General features: G+C 65.1%; 2 protein-coding genes across 3 annotated transcripts; both read right to left on the bottom strand.

Annotated features, from left to right (window-relative positions):
* Positions 1-4,893: 4,893 nt before the first annotated feature.
* C1QTNF5 (C1q and TNF related 5) lies at positions 4,894-7,803 on the bottom strand. The gene is made up of 3 exons (XM_005440191.3): positions 7,654-7,803; positions 6,511-6,743; positions 4,894-5,911 (listed from the first exon to the last, which is right to left on the bottom strand). The coding sequence occupies exons 2-3, from the start codon at positions 6,722-6,724 to the stop codon at positions 5,394-5,396; spliced, it is 732 nt and encodes a 243-aa protein (XP_005440248.2). The 5' UTR covers positions 6,725-6,743; positions 7,654-7,803; the 3' UTR covers positions 4,894-5,393.
* A 1,480-nt stretch (positions 7,804-9,283) lies between these two features.
* MFRP (membrane frizzled-related protein) lies at positions 9,284-14,345 on the bottom strand. Of its 2 annotated transcripts, none has more exons than XM_027806783.2 (13): positions 13,969-14,345; positions 13,754-13,865; positions 13,377-13,505; positions 12,865-13,020; positions 12,541-12,784; positions 12,317-12,447; positions 12,034-12,159; positions 11,804-11,880; positions 11,511-11,644; positions 11,174-11,304; positions 10,525-10,659; positions 10,241-10,368; positions 9,284-10,162 (listed from the first exon to the last, which is right to left on the bottom strand). In XM_027806783.2, exons 1-13 carry the CDS (start codon positions 14,020-14,022, stop codon positions 9,938-9,940), a joined length of 1,782 nt encoding a protein of 593 aa, XP_027662584.1. In that variant the 5' UTR covers positions 14,023-14,345; the 3' UTR covers positions 9,284-9,937. The 2 variants fall into 2 exon arrangements, with proteins under 2 accessions (XP_027662584.1, XP_014136227.1); XM_014280752.3 differs by having other exon boundaries at positions 11,511-11,659; positions 13,969-14,344.
* Between the last annotated feature and the right edge of the window lie 1,717 nt (positions 14,346-16,062).

Below are 16,062 nucleotides of genomic sequence, written 5' to 3'. Positions count from 1 at the left end.
GCAAAGCAGTGAGGGCAGCTCCTGCTGGCAACGGCCCAGGACTGGTGGCCATCTCTCCACGCCTAAATCAGGTCACTTTGAGCTGTTCAGCGAGCAGCAGTGGCTGCTTTGCTGGGGGGCCCGTACACACAGCTTCCTCTCCTGTCAGGAGCAGCAGCAGTTCTCTCTACTGGAGCAAAGGGATTCATGCTGAGCTTCTCCAGAGCTGGAGCTCCCCAAGGCCTGAGCAGGCCAAAGTGGAGGTTCTGGGATTTCCTAGGCTGGCAGGAACGTGCACAGGGACAATTAATCCTTGCTTACATGTGTCCTTGGCACCTCAGTTCCTGCTGCTTGTGGTGGAGGGTGTTAGCAAGCCTGACTGTCCCAGGGATGGAGGCAGCACCCAAAGCACTAGGAGCTGTGGAGCAGCAGGCAGCACAGGGCTCGGTCTTGCCTCGCAGAAAGGCTGTGGCAGGCTCAGCCGCACTGGCCTACTGGTGAGCAGATGCATTCACTGCAGAGTAAGTTACTCCCTGGCCATGATCTGAGCTCTTGGCAGGCTTCTGTGTGCTTTTAAGCACCCTCTGCTTCTCCAGCTTCCTTGTAAATTGTTTGGAAAAATGTTTCAGGACCCTGATGGGCAGAGACCCCAGGAGTTCTGGCTCACCCTGCCCTAAACTCACCTGTCTTGGCAGGGCCATGCCAAACGAGCTAATTTTAACCAGGATGAAAATCACAGTGCGGAGAGTGGGAGCTGCTGGGAGGCCAGGAACAGACAGACATCTGCTGCAGGAGCAGCTCTGCCAGGCACAGGAAAGAGGCCCATGCTGGCAGCCATGGGAGCCCTGTGGGGCTCTGGCTGCAGAATGGTAACAACTGGGGAAACTGAGGCACTACTGAGCCTCCCTCTCTTGCTCGCAGGGTGTGTGAGCCCAGGCAGGCTGGGCACCCAGGGAGGCTGCAGAGCTGCCCCAGGGCAGGAGGACGGGGCCATCAGGGGCACGTCTGCCATCCCCTGCACAGGCAGGGTGCTCCCAGCCCACACTCCCCCTCAGCCAGCCCCAGTGGGGACCAGAGAGGATGTTCAGCCACCTCAGGCCACTGCAGCCGTGCCTGCCAAGAGACAACAGGATGTGCAGGACACAGCCTTCCCCTGGGAGCCATCCTGCACACACTTGGCCCCCTTGCTGGCCAAGCAGCAAGCAATTATGGGAGGAAAATACAACCACCTCCCGGCTAACGGGCAGCGCATAGAGTCGCTGAGACTGATGGTCAGCCATGCCAGACCTGCCTGCTCTGGCACTGTGGCTTTTGGTGCAGGGCTGCACTGCCTGGGGAGGGTGTCCAGCAGCAGCAACGCTCCCAGACCAGTCCAGGGCACAAGATCTGGAGTCCCCAGGGGTAGTCCCAGCCCCAGAGCTTGCTTGGGAGCCTCACACATAAGCCAAGTGGGCTGGTGTCAGCCCTTCACAGTGCCAACACCCTTCTCCCTTCTCCGGGGAGGGGGGAGCACAGTGCTGCCGAGTTACTCCAGTTTAGGAGCACTGGGGTGGCGGGGCCGATAGCTTGCTGAAACCTCCCCCGCCCAGGCCCTGGGAAAGCCCCCAGGATCCCTTTGTCATCCCAGCTGCAACCCCCCAGCCCTAATGAGCCACCAGTCCCAGCCTGGGGACAGCAGCCATCATCTGCCTGACAGCAGGGAGCTGGCATGACAGAAGCTGCAGATGCACAGCAGCATGAGCAGCTAATGATACTGGGCCAACAGGGAGGGAGCAGGTGATGATCAGCAGCCAAATCGTGGGGGGCCTTTGGGCTGCTCCCGAGCACCAGCTTTGCTTTCTCATTAGCGGCTCAGCCCAGGGAGCCACACCAGCTCCCCGAGCACAGCGGCAACCCCAGCACGGAGCTGCAGCGCTGGGTGCGGGGAGGCCTCAGGGACACAGAATGGCTGAGGCTGGCAGGGACTTAATCGATTATCTGGTGACAGAGTCTCTGCTGTTCATGCTCCCCCATCCTTTGCTTGCCCACCCCATCCACATCCCTACCTGAGTGGGGCTTTTCCCCTCCCCTGCCATTCCCAGTTTAAAGCTCTCCTTACCAGGTCTGCTGGCAGAGGTCACCTGAAGATGACTGGACAGTGCTCCCTGCACCGTGTCAGCAATGAGGGCGCTGAACCTTGCTGAGGGTGCTGAACCTATGCCATAACCGCAAGCTTTTCCATAGAGCAGGACTGTCCTGCTGCTGCCAGGAGTCACCAGGACAACCTCCACCACCAAGGGTATTTCCACTTTTGAACCAGGCAGGTGCGTGCTGTCACCATAGTTGAAGGTTTGGGTTTTTGTAGTTGCAGGGTCTCAGAGATGATCCAGTTGATCTCTTTCGTGCCCTCTCTGATGCCACACAGCCTGCTGACTTCCTCCACTTGGCCGCACAGTTCCATGATGTGCACAACCACACACCTCTTGCAGGCTGCTAGTCAGGTGCACCCAGCAAAAGCAGTCCAGCACCCTCCACAGCTCAGGGCTGGCCAGGCTGCGTCCTCCAGCATCGCAGGAAGAGTTGCTCCAATGCTTGCTGGAAACTGTGACCTTTGTGTGCCAAGGACACATGTGCTGGTACTTCACACACACACCCTTAAAAAAACAAACAAAGAAACAAACAAACAAACAAAAACCAAAACCACCAAACACAAATCAAACCACCTTTCTGCACAAGCTGCTGCCTGTTGGCTGCACCACAATACCTGCGAGCTGAGCTTGGCTCTTATATAGGCTTCTCACTTGCACTGGCTAAGGGATGCTGCCCCCTCCCTAACCTGGGCTCAGCTGGAACAGGGGCTTCAAGCACTCCTTCCTCGGGGGCAGCTGGTGGAGCTCATCAGAAGCAGCTGGAGCTTACTAGAAACTTGCCAGAAGTCAAGGTCTCTTGTGGCTCTCCTTCCCTTATCCTCCTCTTCCTCCTCTCCAGCTGGCAGCAGGCACCCCTGTGTTCCTCAGAGGGTTCCCAGCTGCTCCCCAATGATCCCAGACAAAGTGTCCTGAAAACCAAGAGCATCTCAAAGTAAGCAGAGCCCAGAAACCGTGGTGCCAAGTGCTATGTCTGTGGCTGCCTCTGTTAGCTGTGCTCCCCCACATTGTGATGGGGACCAGAGGATGCTCCCAGCCTCCACACACCTTCCCTGGCCTCATCTCAAGAAAAATAATTTTCCTCCTCCCAGAATAGACAGGACAGGCCATCGATCCGCTCTGCGGCGTTGTTTGCCCCTGGGCAGCTCTGCTTACAGCAAAGGCCATCGTCAACCCAAACAGACACGCTGCTGCCGGGTGGGCTGGGAAGAGGAGCCTGCAAGATGGGTAGCAGAGCCCCTCCGCACCCCAGCATGGCTTCGCCCTGGTCCCAGCACCTCCAGAGCCCCTCTGCACTGGGACTGCTGGGCTGTGCGTCCCCCCCTCTGCGTTGGGGGCAGCTCTCGGGGTGGCTGGGCTGTGTGTCCCCCGTCCCCCTGAGCCAGGCGGCCTGCAGGGTGACATGCCCTTGGCCCCAGGTCCCTGCTGGTCCCCGGCCCCGGGGTGGGGGTGGGGGGCTGGCCCCAGGGCTGCTGCCAGCCTGCCCCAGCTCGCGGGTGGGCACGGCCACGGTGCTGGGGGCTCCGTGCAGCACGGCGGAGGGGGGCGATCAGGCCGGGGGTGGCTGGATGTGTGCGGGGGTCCGGGGCTGGGGGCTCCAGCAGGCCGTGCGGGCAGAGCAGCCAGCCCAGTGCGCTCCACCAGCGAGGCCCGCTAAGGAGCTCGGCCCCCGGCCAAGAGCCCCCCCCCCCCCCTGCTCCCCGGGGCCTGTTCCGGGCAGGAATGAGGAAGCTCCGCGTTCCCCCGCTAAAAATAGGGACCTTTCCCCAGGCGGGTCGCGGCGGTCGCGCTGCGGCGGGGCTGCCCGGGCGGCGGGCACGAAGGGGCCCCGCAAGGCCCGCACCGGCAGCGGGGGGGCCAGGGCCAGCGCCCCCCCCCGCCCCCGAGCCGGGCCCCCCCGCCTCGCCCCGGGACCCCCAGCCCCGGCAGGGAGCCCTGCAGCGGGGGGCGGCGGGGGGCCGGCGCTGGCCGGGGGACGCCGCTGTCGCCATCTAGTGGCTGCCGCGGGCGGCCCTGCGCGGCCTCCGGGCCGGGACCCCCGCCCGCACCCCCGGCACCCCTCGCGGCTCCTGCGGACCCCAGCGCCCACGCAGGCCTGGCGCCGGGGGCGGCCCCCCAGAGGGGTGCTGGCACCCAGCGAGCCCAGCATGGCACCCATCAAGCCCAGCATGTCCCCACCAGAGGGGTGCTGGCACTCCGTGAGCCTGGCACGGCCCCCCTAGAGGGCTGGCCGCACCCAGTGAGCCCAGCATGGCCCCCCCAGAGGGGTGCTGGCACCCAGTAAGGCCGGCATGGCACCCCCAGAGGAGTGCCGGCACCCAGTGAGCCTGGCACGTCCCTCCCAGAGGGGTGCTGGCAGCCCATGAGCTTGGCACAGCTCCCCCAGAGGAGTGCCAGCACCCAGTGAGCCCAGCATGGCCCCCCCAGAGGGGTGCTGGCACCCAGTAAGGCCAGCATGGCACCCCCAGAGGGGTGCTGCCCCCCAGTGAGCCTGGCACGGCCCCCCCTTGAGGGCTGGCAGCACCCAGTGAGCCCAGCATGGCCCCCCAGAGGGGTGCTGGCACCCAGTAAGGCCAGCATGGCACCCCCAGAAGGGTGACGGCACCCAGTGAGCCTGGCACGGCCCCCCAGAAGGGTACCAGCACCCAATGAGCCTGGCACAGCCCCCCCAGAGGGGTGCTGGCACCCAGTGAGCCCAGCATAGCACCCCTCAAGCCCAGCATGGCCCTGCTGGCACCCCAGGGGATGGCAGGACATGGCACACAGCCACACGCAGCGGGCACAGACGTGGCTGAGGAGCCCTTTATTGAGGGGGAAGGAGGGGGGGAGGCACCAGAGGGCCGGCAGTGAGGGTGACAAGAGGGGCAGCTTCCAGCCCTGGGGCGTGCCAGGACCGCAGCAGGACAGGCCCCCGGCCGTGCCCGCGGCCAGGCAGCCTGGGCTCGCTCTGCGCATGGGGAGAAGCTGGCAGCACGGGCCGGGCGGCTATGGCGGGTAATATATAACAACCAGGTTACTGCGGCTCCCTGGCGTGGGCGTCTTGCCCCGGAGCCGGGAGCCCGACATAATACTTAGCTCTTATACAGCGCTGCTGAAGGGGTGCTCCCCGCCACCTCCAAGGCGGCAGAGGGGCCGTGTTCCTGCCCTGCACGGGGCAGCTGCAGCAGAGCGGGGCAGGGGTCCCGGTGTCCCTGCTCCCAGGCGGCCGGACCTTGGCACCACCCCCCCGGGGCTCCGGTGGCTGGGAAGGGGCGCGTGCCCCGGCCCCGGCCGCAGCCCAGGGCAAGCTCAGGCGAAGACGGCCGAGTTTTGCCAGTAGGAGTAGACGAGGAAGCCGGTGAAGGTGCTGTCCGTCTTGACGCTGGCGTAGAAGCCGATGTAGTCCCCCACACCCACCTGCACCCACACCTCATCCTCGGGTTCCAGGCGGACCAGGGCACCCCCCGAGAGCGAGGTGGGCTTTGGCCAGTTCCCGTAGTACTGGAAGAAGGAGGTGATGGACTGGCCGTTCTTCATGATGTCAAACTGGAGGCTGGCACGGTAGACGGTGGCGTGGACAGCAAAGTAGTAGAGGCCGGGCACCTCACAGGTGAACTTGCCCGTGGCGGGGTCGTAGTGGCCCTGCTCGTTGATGAGCACCACGTCGAAGCGGATGGGCTGGTCAGCCAGCGGCGGGCTGCGCGACTCGGAGCGTTTGGCGCTGAAGGCCGAGCGAGGGGCCACCGCGCACTCACCCTGCGCTCCTTTCTCACCGTGCATGCCGTTCATGCCGGGGCTGCCCACCTCCCCGCGGGGACCAGGTGCTCCTGAGGCAGGCAGGGAAGGGACAGGGTTACCTCTAAGCCACCGCCACCAGCGCGGCACCCCGCCAGCCAAGCTCCCCCAGGCCCCCTGCCCGGCCCCAATCCCACCAGGATGATGAGCCTCCCCCAGGACGCGGGAGGTGGATACCCGCCATGGCCAGTGTGGCAGCAGCACAACTGGGGAGGGCTGGGTGCATGCGGTAAGCGGGCACAGCGGCAGCGGAGAGTTGGAAAAACCCCCACAGGCGGGGAGAAACTCCAGCCCAGGAGCCGGGGCAGAGGTGATGCAGCCATATTCTGGGGACAGCTTGGTGGGCCCCTCTAAAGCAGGAGGTGGAAGAGAGGGATGGCAGTGGGGATGGGGAGGAATGCAGCTTTGCCAGCGACGGGGAGCCGCTGTCTGTTGCGGGAGCACAGGACCACCACAGGCAGGACTGGAGGGGCGGGTGGTGGCATGAAAGGGGCACTTTTGCAGGATTCGCTCCTGGTTTGGTGATGTGGGGCTGTGCCAGCACCCAGGGCTCGCCCCCTGGCATGAGGGCATTCCCCACAGATAGGGCAGAGCAGGTCCCCCTCCCCAGCCGGGATGTCTCCTTTCTTACCAGGAGGGCCCATCTCGCCCTTCTCCCCTGGCATCCCCATCACCCCGTCCCGGCCGTCTCGTCCGTCTCTGCCTGGCAGACCCTGGCCCCCGTGCAGACCCGGCGTCCCTGGGATGCCTGGCTGCCCTGAGCACAGCCCAGGGATCTTGTTGTCTTCGATCTGCAAGGAGCTGGTGACGAGCTCAAGGAGGAAGAGGAGGAAGAGCTGCTTCATCTCGTCTGCCGTGGAGGGGCTGGAAGGGGGCAGAGAAGGATAACGGCTCTGGGAGATGAAGTGACGAGGGCTGGGAAATGAGCTTGCCGTGCTCAGCAGGGAGTGGGCGCGGGGGGCTCAGCGGGGCACCATTCCTCCCTTCTTTCTCCTTTGCCTTTTCAGCTGCTCCCCACAGCAAGGCCTGACTGCTGGCCGCACCTGCTGCAGCATCCCCACCGCTGCCTGCGCCATCGGCCTGCAGCCCACCAGCGTGACCCCCCCCCGGGACGGCTCCTGGTGGGGCGCCAGGGCCATGGAGCTGGGGCGGGAGCTGCGGCACGTGCGGGAGGCGGCAGCCCTGTGCGTGCGGCTGGGGGCTGTTTGGGGTGGGAGCTGCCACTTCGGTGGCGTGCCCGGCTGTGGGTGCGCGTGGGGGCAGTGGCGGGGGGCTGCTGGGGTGTCAGCTGGAGGGCAGCGGGTGAGCTGCGAGCCATGCGTGGGGTGCGGTTGTTGCATGCGGGCGGTGTGTGGCGGGGCAGCAGCTCCGGGAGCGCGGGGCTGTGTCCCGGCCCAGCCTTGGCAGCATCCCTGCTGCCGGCGGCTCTGCTCCACACCCGGCCAGCTCCCTGCGGCACAGCTGTCTGGGGCTGCAGCATCCCCAGCCGCGCTGGACCACCGCGGTGCCGGGGACCATCCTGCTGCCCGGGCTGCCCCCAGCCCTTCCCACTTCTGGGCAGCGAGAGCGGAGACCCTCAGTTGGAGTTGGCCCCCTCCCCGTGGCCTTGCCCTGGGAAAGCTGCCTCTCTTCCCCCTCCTGGACGCGATGGCTGCAACAAAAAGGAAAAGGAGGAGAACAGTGTCTCTCCTCCGCCCAGGCGCCAGAGCCAGGTCCCCAGCGAGTCCCAGCTCCCCCCGGCGCGGGGCGGACGGAGCTGGGTAGCCCCACTCACTGCGATCCCACGGCTCCTGCCCCAGCGCCTCGCTGCTCTCCGGCGTGGAAGGGCTGCGGCTCTTCCTGACCACTTCACTCTGACGAAGGCCCTAGGAAAGGCAGCCTCTCCACCCCCCCCCTCCTCCTCACGTCTCTCCTCCCAAACTCCAAAGGAAATCAAGGGCCTTGGGAGCCAAAAGCTACAAGACAAGGGGAAAAAGAAAAATAATCCCATGGTGTCAGAAGTGCTGTAAGCAGGGGGAAGGGAGAGCGAGACAAACAGCCTGGCAAAGGGGGAGGAGGCACGGGCTGCAAACCACCTCAGCCGAACACATCTGGACACCCCGGCGGCGGGACAGCGGGAAGGGAAACGAGAAAACAGGCAGCAGAGTGAAACTGGAGTAAGAGGAAGGCCAAGGGAGGGAAACCCAGCAGAGGCAGGCAGGGTTGGAGCGGCAGAAAGAAAGGGGAGCCCTGGGGGTGTGCGGACCCCCCGACTGGCAGGCTCGGGGCTGTCCCTGGCAGCAGGGTTGAGGCAAGGGGGACAGCAGGGTGCAGACAGGCTGGCAGTGCCAGCCTCGGGAGCCGCTGCAGGGAGCTGCAGGAGCCAGCCGAGCGGTGCTGGCGTGGGACCCGGGGGCAGCATGTGGGGCTGAGCAGGCAGGGATGAGCCAGGCAGCAGGAGGCAGGTGGAAGCGCAGGCAGCGCAGCACCGCAGCCGTGCCAGGAAGCAGGGCTAGCCCGGCGGGACCTCAGAGCACGAGGCAGAGCTTTCGAAGGCGCTCCCAAGCTCGCCTTTAACTCGTTCCAGCACCGAGTGCGTCCAAGGGACACCATCGGTTGCCGAGCGGTGGGGTGGTTCTGTGGCTGGGGGAGTCCCTGTGCCTCGCAGCCAGCTTGCAGCAGCTGGGACACGAAGGGAGCCAAGGAGCCGGGTGGGCTCGAGGCCCCCCAGGCAAGGGCTTGCTGTATGGGAACAGCAGCGCGGAACTGGCTGCGAGGGCAGAGTGGTGCTGACCCCAGTGCGTCCTGCTCCCAGTAACGCCATCTGGGCAGGCGACTTTCCCACGTGCTCAGGGCGGATGAGGGCAGCGGGAAGCATGCCGGCACTGCCGGCTTCCTCCTCCCTGTGCCAGGGCCCGCAGCAGTGCGGGTGACATTGCCGGCTGAGCCTTCCTGCCCCGGGTGCCTGGGGCTGGGCCGGGCGCTGGCTGGGAGCCGCCTGGCTCCTCTCCCCGAAGGTGTGAAGGGGCTGTTGTTTTTGGCCAGCTGGGAGCTGCTTTGTGGCCATGGGGTGTTGCCAGGCCTGTGGCTACGGGGTGTTGCCGGGCCTGTGTCCATCAGGGTGGCCTGAAGCCAACAGGGCCAGCCCAGCCAGCAGCCCTTGCTGGGGCAGGATCCCCTCCATGCACCGTAGGGCTACCAGCCTGACCCCCTCTGAGATCCATCCATCTCCCTGGGGCCCTGCAACCCCCCCAGCCCGTCGAGGGCACAGCCAGCAGCCTGTTCCCCCCTGCAGACAGGCAGTCTCCCCTGTGCCCCTCTATTCCTGCTCAGACCCCGTCCCCCAGGCTTCCCTCCCTTGGCCCATGCCTCAGTTTCCCCGCGATCTGGAAGGACCCACAAATAGACCTTCCCCGAATGAGCCACCTGCTTCATTGGGTTTTTCAGCTGCTCACGCTGTTTATTCTTCTGGCTTTGGGGCTGTGGGACACAGGCAGCCCTGGGCTCTTCTTCTGCCTGCAGCCTGGCTCACTTCGGCCCAGCCTCGCTCCGTTTGGGAGGCATTAACCCTTCCCCAGCTAGGCTAGCAGCTGCCTGAGGGCTGCAGGAAAGAGGTCGTGCACAGCCTGCAGAAGCTGGAAGAGAGAAGTGGGCTGGGAACCATGCACAGCTCTGGCCAGCACGCCTGGGCTTGGCCGAGGATGAGGAGGCAGCGCCGAACTCCCTTGCCACCATCCTGCCGCTTGGCAGGGGGACTTGTCACGGTGTCTCCCGAACAGCTCCAGCCTGTGGGCTCAGCCCCTCCAGCACCAGCCCTTCCCTGTAGCAAGGCTGGGAAGGGGCACTTGCTCCCCAGGGACTTGGTCCTGCGGGCAAGCCCCTGGCATCCAGGCACTGAGCTGAGCACTGAGCAGAGGGGCTGACAGGTGAGGAGCCTGGCAATGGGGTGCTGCTGATGGGGACCACCCCAGCAGCTGGGTATTTGCAACAGGAGGAGGATGGGAGGGACATGGAGGGGCAGGGGAAGGGGGGCAGCTCTGGGCATGCTGCTTCACCCCTGCTCCTCTTTTCTTGCCGGATCAGGGCTGGAAGCACTCTACGGGGTCATTGGAGTCAGGCAGGATGTTGCAGTTGATGGGCCAGAGGATGCCAAGGAGGCCAAGGGACTGCTGACACCGCAGCTCGGCAGCCAGGCACACGGCTCGGCAGGGCTGCAGGACACCCCCATCTGGGGTGCACTTGGGCACAAAGAGGCTGCAGATGAGCAGGCGGAGGTGCTGGTAGCAGGCGAGCTCCATCAGCGTCTGTAGGAAAATGACGATGAGTGTGACACGGTACGGTGTGGGGCAGGCAGCCCCCCCGGCAGCCCCCCTGCAGCTCACCTGGTAGTCCTGCAGCACCTCAGCGGCTCCCTCCTGGTCTGGGATGGCCAGCCAGATGTTGGGGAAGGAGGTGGCATTGTAGCCCAGCCCCAGGCACATCTCTACTTCCACCGGCTCACAGACAGACCCTGCCACAGGGCAAGGTGCTTCACTTCTTATAGTGGCAGCGATGACCACCAGCTGTGTCTCGGGGCCAATGTTAGCCGTGGGGCAGCTGCCAGTGTGTCTCCTGGGGCAGGTGGGCTCAGGGGGGGCTAAGTGGAGCACGCAGGGGTGGTACTCACCAAAGGCCGGGTAGGAGACCCCAGTGCAGTTCAGCTCATCGGTGCCGTCGGGGCAGTCGTGCCAGCCGTCACACACAGACTCCAGCGCCCGGCACTCACCGTTCCCGCAGGAGAACTCTGCGGGGCTGCAGGTCTCTGTGAGACGAGAGGGGCCAGTGCGGCAGGGCATGGGCTCAGGCACGGGCACGGGCAGAGAGCAGGCTGGCTGTGGCTGGGAGTCAGCCTGTCCCCATGCTGACCACCCCTGCCTGTGCTCTTTTTGGTCACTGGCCAGGGGACGTTATGGCAAGTGGCTGCAGAGCACTTCCACCTGGAAGCCATGGCCGATAGGCGACCATCACTGGCCCAGCTTGGGGGGATCCCAAATTCCCTGGGTTGTTTGGGGCCAGCCCTCAGGTGACGGATTGTGCCGGTGTGCGGGTGAGCCCTTCCAGGCCATGTTCCCATGGCTAGCATCAATGGGGTCGTGGGGTAATTCAGGTGAGAAGGGACCCCAGGGGCCTGCAGCCCAACCTCCTGCACCAAGCAGGGTCAGCTACGGGGTAAGAGCAGTTTTTTCCAAGGCTTATCCAGTCTGGCCTTGAAGGCCCCCAGGGATGATGGCTGCACAGCCCCTCTGGGCCGCCTGCGCCCCTGCTTGGCTACCTACTCTCTGTGGCATTGCGGGCTTGGTAGGTGGCAAAGAAACCATCGTCTGCTACTCCCTCGTCCGCCACAAAGAGGACAGTCATGACATGGCGTGAGGACGTCAGGGTGCCCGGTACCTGGTGGCCGCAGAACCTGCCGGGGTCGTGGGGTGAGGGGTAGGGTCAGGGTGGGCAGTGGGGTGCGACCAGCACCTACCCAAACCAGCCTGCCCTGTGCCTCAGTTTCCCCAGCTGAGCCACAGGAGCCCAGTGCACCCAGGCTGGTGCAGCAGAGCCAGAGCCACCAGGGTGAGCCACCAGGGGTGAGCCACCAGTGTGAGACACCAGGGGTGCCTGTACCTGCCCATGAGGCTGGCGGCCCCCGTGCCAGCGCTGTCGTGCACCTCCACAAAGTCAAAGCTGCAGTCCTCATGCGACTCCAGGCTGAAGTTGTGGAAGCGCAGGTCGATGATGTGGCCCACGGGCACTGAGATCTGCCAGAGGCACAGCTGCAGGGCAGGGGGCAGCCAGCGACACCCATGAAGCCGGGCAGGGGCACCCCAGCTCTCCCCAGTGGGAGGCTGCCTTCCTCCCTGCCCGCCTTCACCCCCACCCTGCTCCCACCTCCACCCAGCAAGCATCCCTTCTCTCACCTGCTGGTGTGGGTACGGCTGGGGATGGCTCGGGGTGGAGAAGTGCCCCTCCAAGGCAGTCAGCAGCCCCCCGCACTCTGGAGGGACACACACACGTGCAGCTTTACCCCCTGCCCCTCTCCCTTCACTCCATCTCCCCACTCCCCTGCCCCTGCCTCTCGCCGCCCATCGCTGTGCCCTCTGGTTGGGTGCCGTGGGGGCTGGGGGCTGTAGGTGGGGGGCTGGCCCACCTTTGTGTTTCAGGCTGCAGTTGGCCTCATCGCTCTTGTCTACGCAGTCGTGGAAGCCGTCGCAGACAAAGCCCAGGTGGAGGCAGAGCCCCTGGTCGCACAAGTGCTCGTCCCAGGCACAGCTCTCTGCAGTGCAGGCAGAAACGGCCAGGCTGGTGGTGGGGTCCCACCGGGCACCTTCCCCTCCCCCAGTGCCCCTGGGGGTTACCGGAGACCCCCTGGTGCTACCTCTGCCTGCCTGCAGCGAGGGGTCCTGGCAGTGCTTGGGGGTGGGGGTACTCACTCTCACTGGGAGCCACGGCGCGGTAGCGGGCGCTGAAGCCTGGGGCGCCCACGCTGCTGTCGGAGACAAAAGTGACGCGCAGGTGGTTGGAGTTGGTGTTGAAGGTCGGGGGGGGCACGTTGCCGCAAAACCTGGGGGCAGAACAAGGGGTGACACTGCTCGCCCTGGAGATGCTGCCCCCTGCCCACTGCACCACCACGCTCCCCAGCTGTGACGGGTTCTACCTGGTCAGGGCCCCCCGTGCTGGGGAAGGGTCCACGCCACCGGCCCCCTGCTCTTCGTAGAGTTCCACACGGTCGAAGAGGCAGGAGGCAGTGCCCTCCACGCTGAACGTCTCCATCTTCAGCTGGATGGCGAGGCCGGGGCCCACCGTGATGCGCCAGATGCAGAGTGCGTCGGGCGGGTAGGGGCCGGGGTAGTTGGGGGAGCTGAAGGAGCCCTCGGGGCCCCGCAGGGTCCCACCGCAGGCTGCACGGGGCAACAGCGTGGGCATGAGCTCCCGCCGCAGGGCATCGCCGTCCCGGTGCGCGGCCCCACGCGGGACTTACCCGGTGCTGCTGTGCGGGCTGTGGGCAGCCAGCTCTGGGTTGGGGTGGCAGCTGTTTTGTGGGCTGGGGGGTCCCTTCGGGTGGGTGCTGCGGTGGTGGTGGCAGTGCCACGGGCAGGCAGGGCTGTGGCACTGGGTGGCTGCGGGGACGTCAGCTCTGTGCCCAGGGAAGAGCAGGGACAGCTCAGCCCCAGCGGGGAGAAACGGCTGCAGTGCAGGGAAGGGGCTTAGGAAGCCCACCCAGCCCCACGTCCTGTGCTCCCACCCTACCCCACACGTGTGCAGGACTCGGGGGATCCCACCCAGCTCTCAGGGGGCCTGGTGCCCTGCCACATCCCAGGGTGGTGGAGACCCCCCTTGCTCCTGTGCGTGGGTGCATTCTCTCCCCACGATGGGCAGACCAGTGTAGGATGGATGCCCTCTCTGTGCCCCTTTCCCCCTCTGAGCCGGCTCTGTGTCCCCCACCCCATGGTCACAGCCTGTCCCCCCAGCCCTCCCTGCTCGGGCACTCACGGTGGATGACGATGCCCAGCAGGAGGCTGATGAGGAAGAGGAGGATGGCACTCATCAGAGCCACGCAGAGCCAGGTGAACTTGCAGTCCGCACGGTACTGCCAGCCTGCCTGGCCCCAGAGCCGCCAGCCTGCAGGGAGGCGAGGAAAGCGGGCAGACCCGGGTTGCTGCTCACCATACCCCTACGCTGCCACCTTCCCGCAGAGCTGGCTGAGCCCTGGCTGGGTACATCCCGACCCCCTTGTCCCCCGGGGGACAAGGACTAGTAGGTCCCCTAAGCCCTGTGGGGAACTTGCCCTGCCACCCCCCCTCCCAGACCCACGACTGCTTCTGGGTCCCCGTGGACAGGGGCGCGTGTACAAACCCCCAGGCTGGTACCGAGGCCGTCTCGGGGTGACGCAGGGCTGGTCCCATCCTCGCCCGGTGGGCGCTCGGCGCTTGGCGCTGCCCGGGGCTCCTCGCCCTCAAAGACAGGGTTGCAGAACTCAGTCTGCAGGAGAGTGAGCATGGGTGGTACCACAGGGAACACGCTGGAAGGACCCGCGGGTGGCTAGGTGGGGACCCCGAGGCAGCACCCACTCCCCCAGCCCTACCTTGCTGTGATCCAGAGTCTCGGGGCAAAGCGTGATTTCAGTGAAGTCTTTCATGGCGGCAGATGATTGCCAGGGCAGCCTGGCTAGAAGCCTCCCCAGTGCGCCTTGCCCCCCAGCGCAGCCGCCCGCCCCACCACCCACTCCTCCCCAGCTGCCCCCATTGACCCTGGGGCAGCGTGGGGACCCCTGCTCCACGCACCGGGGCTCAGGCGGTGGCAGCGCCAGCTGTGCCTACATGTGCCACCCCAACACCAGACCCCGTGGAGCCCCGAGGGCCATGCCTGCCACGTTGCGAATGCAGGGAACCCCGGGAGGCCGGCAGCCCCAGTCCCTTCTGCAGGCCCCTTCCCCCTCGCCCTGTTAATCCAGCTCAGCTGAGGATGCCGAGGTCAGGCTCTGGCACAGAGAACCAGCGTCTTAAAGGGGAAGGTGTGCTCGCACCCGCCCCGCTGGGAGCCCGTCCTGCCAGGAACACTGCTTTTGGGTGCACAGAAGCACCACCGGTTTGCCTGCCGCCTCCGGGCTCGCCGCCGGCGCAGGGCAGCACTGAAGGGGCTGCCTTGGGGACCCCAGGCTGAACCATGTGTCCCTCCTTCCCTCACATCTCGCCAGCACTGGGTGCCTGAGCCCCGCCACCTGCATTCCCACTGCCGCTTAATGCCTCGGTGCCCGTCTCCATCCCTAAGCAGGGGAGAAAGGGGCTATTGTTCAAGGGCTTTGGGGGAAGAGCATGGGCACTGGGGAGCTCCGCAGGGCTGGAGTAGGAGGAAAGGCTCCCTCTGCCTCCGGGCACCGCGAGAGGAGAGGGACTGCCGCCTGCACCCATGCCTGCCTTGCTCCAAGCAAGCCCTGGGCGCCTGGAGCCATGCACGGGCAGGCTGCTCCGGCACCGGTGGTGGTGGTTTCCCTCCTGCTGCTGGAGCCGCAGCCCTTCACCTGCCCACCCAGAGACAAGCACACGTACACAGCGCTCTGTTCAAGCTAAAATTTATTCCTGCACGAGTCTCCCTTGTACGAGACACTTCCCACCCATCTTGCTTACACAGTAAACAAGCCACTTGCCAAGCAGCAACGCTGCCCCAGTTCGGTACCTGCCGCGGGCAGCCCCTCCATCCTGGCCTGCCCTCCCCAGGCCCTGCCGGGATGCCCCGGCTGGGCTGGATGCTCACCACGCCAGAGTGCTCTGCCTGTGCCCGCAGGGCCAGCGAGGGCGAAGCAGGATGGGTTGCTGGGTTGGATGTAGCTGCCTTGCAGGCTGGGGCTGGGATTGTGCTGGGTCGGGCCCATCTTTCCTCCCGCTGCACCTCAGGCAAGGCAGGATGGGGAGAATAAATTAGAGAAAAGGCTAAAAAGGCCACTGGCGTTTGCTAGCTGGAGGACAGAGCAGCAAGGTGGGTGGGGACGCGCATCCCCGGGCACCCGGGGGGGCTCCTGATCGCAGGAAGAAGAAAGCCCCAATTGCAGATGGTCCCGGAAAGCCACTGTCCTCACCTCCCCCTCCTCCGCAGGACGGACATTCCTGTGCAACCCCAATGGCCTCCCGCTCCCCTAAATGGTTTAAGGCACCGTTGTATGAGGAGGCAGGTAAAAATCTACCTGAAGCATCCCCCGGCACAAGTCCCTGGAGAGCCGGGAAGCAGTGGGTTGCTCCAGGTTGAGCGAAGTCCACTATAAATACATATAAATTCCACAAAATGTTTTCCTTCTTCCTGTCCATGAGTCTGGGCCTGAACTCAGGCTGCTTTGAGGAGTGTGCATGGGGCAGCTGGTGGGGACGTGCTGCCTGCGATGGGCAACTGAAGGGCTGGGCTCATTTGCCAGGAGGTTCCCAAGTGCCAGGAGGAGGCCAGGAGCAGTTCACGAATCCTCTGGGATGGCCAAGCGGAATGGGAGTGCCAAGATGCCCGGAGGGATGCGGGAGGCTCTCCCAGGTCCCCAGCTCTGGCTGCTCTCCCAGGGGAGCAGAGGTCCTGGCTGAGTCAATGGGGCAGGCAGCCCCATGCCCGCAGAGTCCCTTGCTCAGTACTTTTATTACACACCACCAAAAAAAAAAAAAAAAAAGAAAAGAAACTAAAACGTACCCCAAGGCAAAAA

Source organism: Falco cherrug, chromosome 17, assembly GCF_023634085.1.
Source record: "Falco cherrug isolate bFalChe1 chromosome 17, bFalChe1.pri, whole genome shotgun sequence".
Taxonomy (NCBI): Eukaryota; Metazoa; Chordata; class Aves; order Falconiformes; family Falconidae; genus Falco; species Falco cherrug.
Note: the sequence above shows the minus strand (reverse complement) of the source record. Positions and strands in the feature narration are given on the sequence as shown.

Coding starts and splice junctions, on each gene's coding strand:
- C1QTNF5 (XM_005440191.3), bottom strand. CDS start 6,724: ATGAAGCAGCTCTTCCTCCTCTTCCTCCTTGAGCTCGTCACCAGCTCC. Junction 5,912..6,510: donor GGGCGAGATGGGCCCTCCTG/GTAAGAAAGGAG, acceptor TGCCTGCCTCAG/GAGCACCTGGTCCCCGCGGG.
- MFRP (XM_014280752.3), bottom strand. CDS start 14,022: ATGAAAGACTTCACTGAAATCACGCTTTGCCCCGAGACTCTGGATCAC. Junction 13,506..13,753: donor GTCACCCCGAGACGGCCTCG/GTACCAGCCTGG, acceptor GCCTCCCTGCAG/GCTGGCGGCTCTGGGGCCAG. Junction 12,448..12,540: donor GCACGGGGGGCCCTGACCAG/GTAGAACCCGTC, acceptor TTCTGCCCCCAG/GTTTTGCGGCAACGTGCCCC.